Source organism: Dipodomys ordii, unplaced genomic scaffold (assembly GCF_000151885.1).
Source record: "Dipodomys ordii isolate 6190 unplaced genomic scaffold, Dord_2.0 Scaffold64, whole genome shotgun sequence".
NCBI classification, from domain to species: Eukaryota; Metazoa; Chordata; class Mammalia; order Rodentia; family Heteromyidae; genus Dipodomys; species Dipodomys ordii.
The window spans coordinates 6,619,300-6,621,444 of record NW_012267280.1 but is presented as its reverse complement, the minus strand read 5'-3'; the positions used below and the strand labels follow the sequence as shown (position 1 = coordinate 6,621,444).

General features: G+C 46.2%; 1 protein-coding gene across 1 annotated transcript in view; it reads right to left on the bottom strand.

The window, feature by feature from the left end:
* Nucleotides 1-2,145, bottom strand: part of Tubgcp3 (tubulin, gamma complex associated protein 3) — a 62,696-nt gene that overhangs the window by 16,350 nt on the left and 44,201 nt on the right. Inside the window, exon 17 of the mRNA XM_013022841.1 lies at nt 629-764. Within this exon, the coding sequence (XP_012878295.1) occupies nt 629-764 (136 nt within the window). The remainder of the gene's footprint in view (nt 1-628; nt 765-2,145) is intronic.

Below are 2,145 nucleotides of genomic sequence, written 5' to 3'. Positions count from 1 at the left end.
AAAAAAAAAAAAAAAACTAACACCCCAAAAGAAGCAAAACAAAACAAACTTCCAGTTTTCTGAAAAAATAAGTATAAATAGTAATTTTAAGAGCATAAAGCACACCAAAATGAACCTCCACTTTCCCTTATTAAACTTATTAATTTAAATTCAATAGCCTTGTTGGGGGAAAAATATGCAACTTTCAAGTGAGGAGAGCTGTGTTTACTGACATATAAACTAAACTAGTGCTTGCTTCCTGCCTGTAAGTAGCATAATCTGACAATATGTAGCAACCAAGTTTTCAATTTGAAAAGCGGGCTGGGAGTACTGCTCAAGTATTGCCTCTGAAGCATTAGATCCTGAAGTTCAAACCCCAGTACTGCCAAAAAAGAAAGAAAAAGAAAAAGAAATTTCATGGTCTGAAAAATATCCAGCGATTCTCAATTTTCTTTCTGTCTCCACTGAAGAAAAGTAATGTTACAAATAAGCCTTTTGGCAAAAACAAACTTTAAAAGCAAATATTGAGTCTCTTTGAGTTCAATTACTTTAAGTAAGTTTCAACTTCAGCTGAGTTCCCAGAAACCAGCAACACGTGTGCAGGGGTGGTTACCTGGCATGTGGCACCCATGGGTTCAGGGGTGGTTACCTGGCATGCTCCTCAGGAGTTTGGCGTTGCACATGTGCCCCTTGCGGATGTCGGTGAGGATGTACTCCATGCGCTTGGCCCTCCAGAGGAAGTTGAACACTCTCAGATAGTGGCTCATGCACTCTCGAGTGAACACCTAGAGTGCAACAGAAATCAGGTCACTGGGCCAGCCCAGACTTTGACCTTCAGACATCAGCCAATATACAACTCCAGTGTATCCTAAGTGGTATGAAAATACGACAGCACCTTACAGAGTATTATATTCCATAACAGCAACCATATTTACGTATCAGGTAGACTCACATAGCACAAAGCAGCTATTTATTTTTATTGGTCTTTGGGCTTGAACTCAAGAGCCTAGACACCATTGTCCCTGAGCTCTTTTGCTCAAAGCTAGTGCTCTAACACTTAGAGCCACAGTGCCACTGCCTGAAGTCTCAGGGAATTCGTTGTCCAGGCCGGCTTTGAACTGCAATCCTCAAGCTCTTAAGTCTCATGAATAGTTAGGATTACAAATGTGTAGAGAGCTGCGCGCAGCCGCACCTGGAAGATGGCGCCGGCTTCCACCCTCCGCCTTCCCGATGGCGAGTGCTCTCAGTGGTAAACAACTCCTTATATGGCTAAGGCAAAGAATCTGGCTTGCTTCCGCGCACCTGAACCTATTGGTGGTTCCCACGTGGCGTATCAGGGTTGGCTACCCAGCGGGTACTTAAGGCTGTGGGGAATGCTCCCCGGGGTTGGGGTCAGAAGATTGCTCAAAGGTCCTGAATAAACTGCAGAAAGAAGAGTTCGGTGTCGCGTCTTCTTGCTGTCTTGCTGGTCGAGGCGGTAGCGACACAAATGTAAGACTTACCAACACCTAGTAAGGCATTTTTTTTTTTGGTCAGTCGTGGGGCTTGAACTCTGGGCTTGGGTGCTGTCCCTGTGCTCTTCAGCTCAAGGCAAGGCTCTACCAGTTGAGCCACAGCACCACTTGCAGTTTTCTAGTGGCTTATTGGAGATAAAAAGAGTCTCATGGACTTTCCTGCCCGGGATGGCTTTGAACTGCGATCCTTAGATCTCAGCCTCCTGAGTAGCTAGGATTAGAGGCATGAGCCAAGGGCACCCGGCTTAAGGCAGGTATTTTTATATCAACCTACGGCATAGGGAATAGGGCTAGTAGGGAACTCATGAGGTAGGACTTAAACCAGCCCAGTCCAGGCACTGGAGGCTCAGGGCTGTAATCCTAGCTACTCAGAAGGCTGAGATTTGAGGATTATGGTTCAAAGCCTGCCTGGGCAGGAAAGGCCCTGTGAGACTCTTATCTTCAATTAACCACCAGAAAACAGGAAGTGGTGCTGTAGCTCAAGGGGTAGAATGCAGTGCTATCTTGAGCTGAAGAACTCAGGGACCATGTCCAGGCCCAGAGTTCAAGCCTCACAACTGATCCCCACCCCACCAAAAAAAAAAAAAACCACCAGCTCAAACATGGTCTCTCCTGTGACCTCCTCCCTTCCTGAGCACACGGGCAGCAGGAG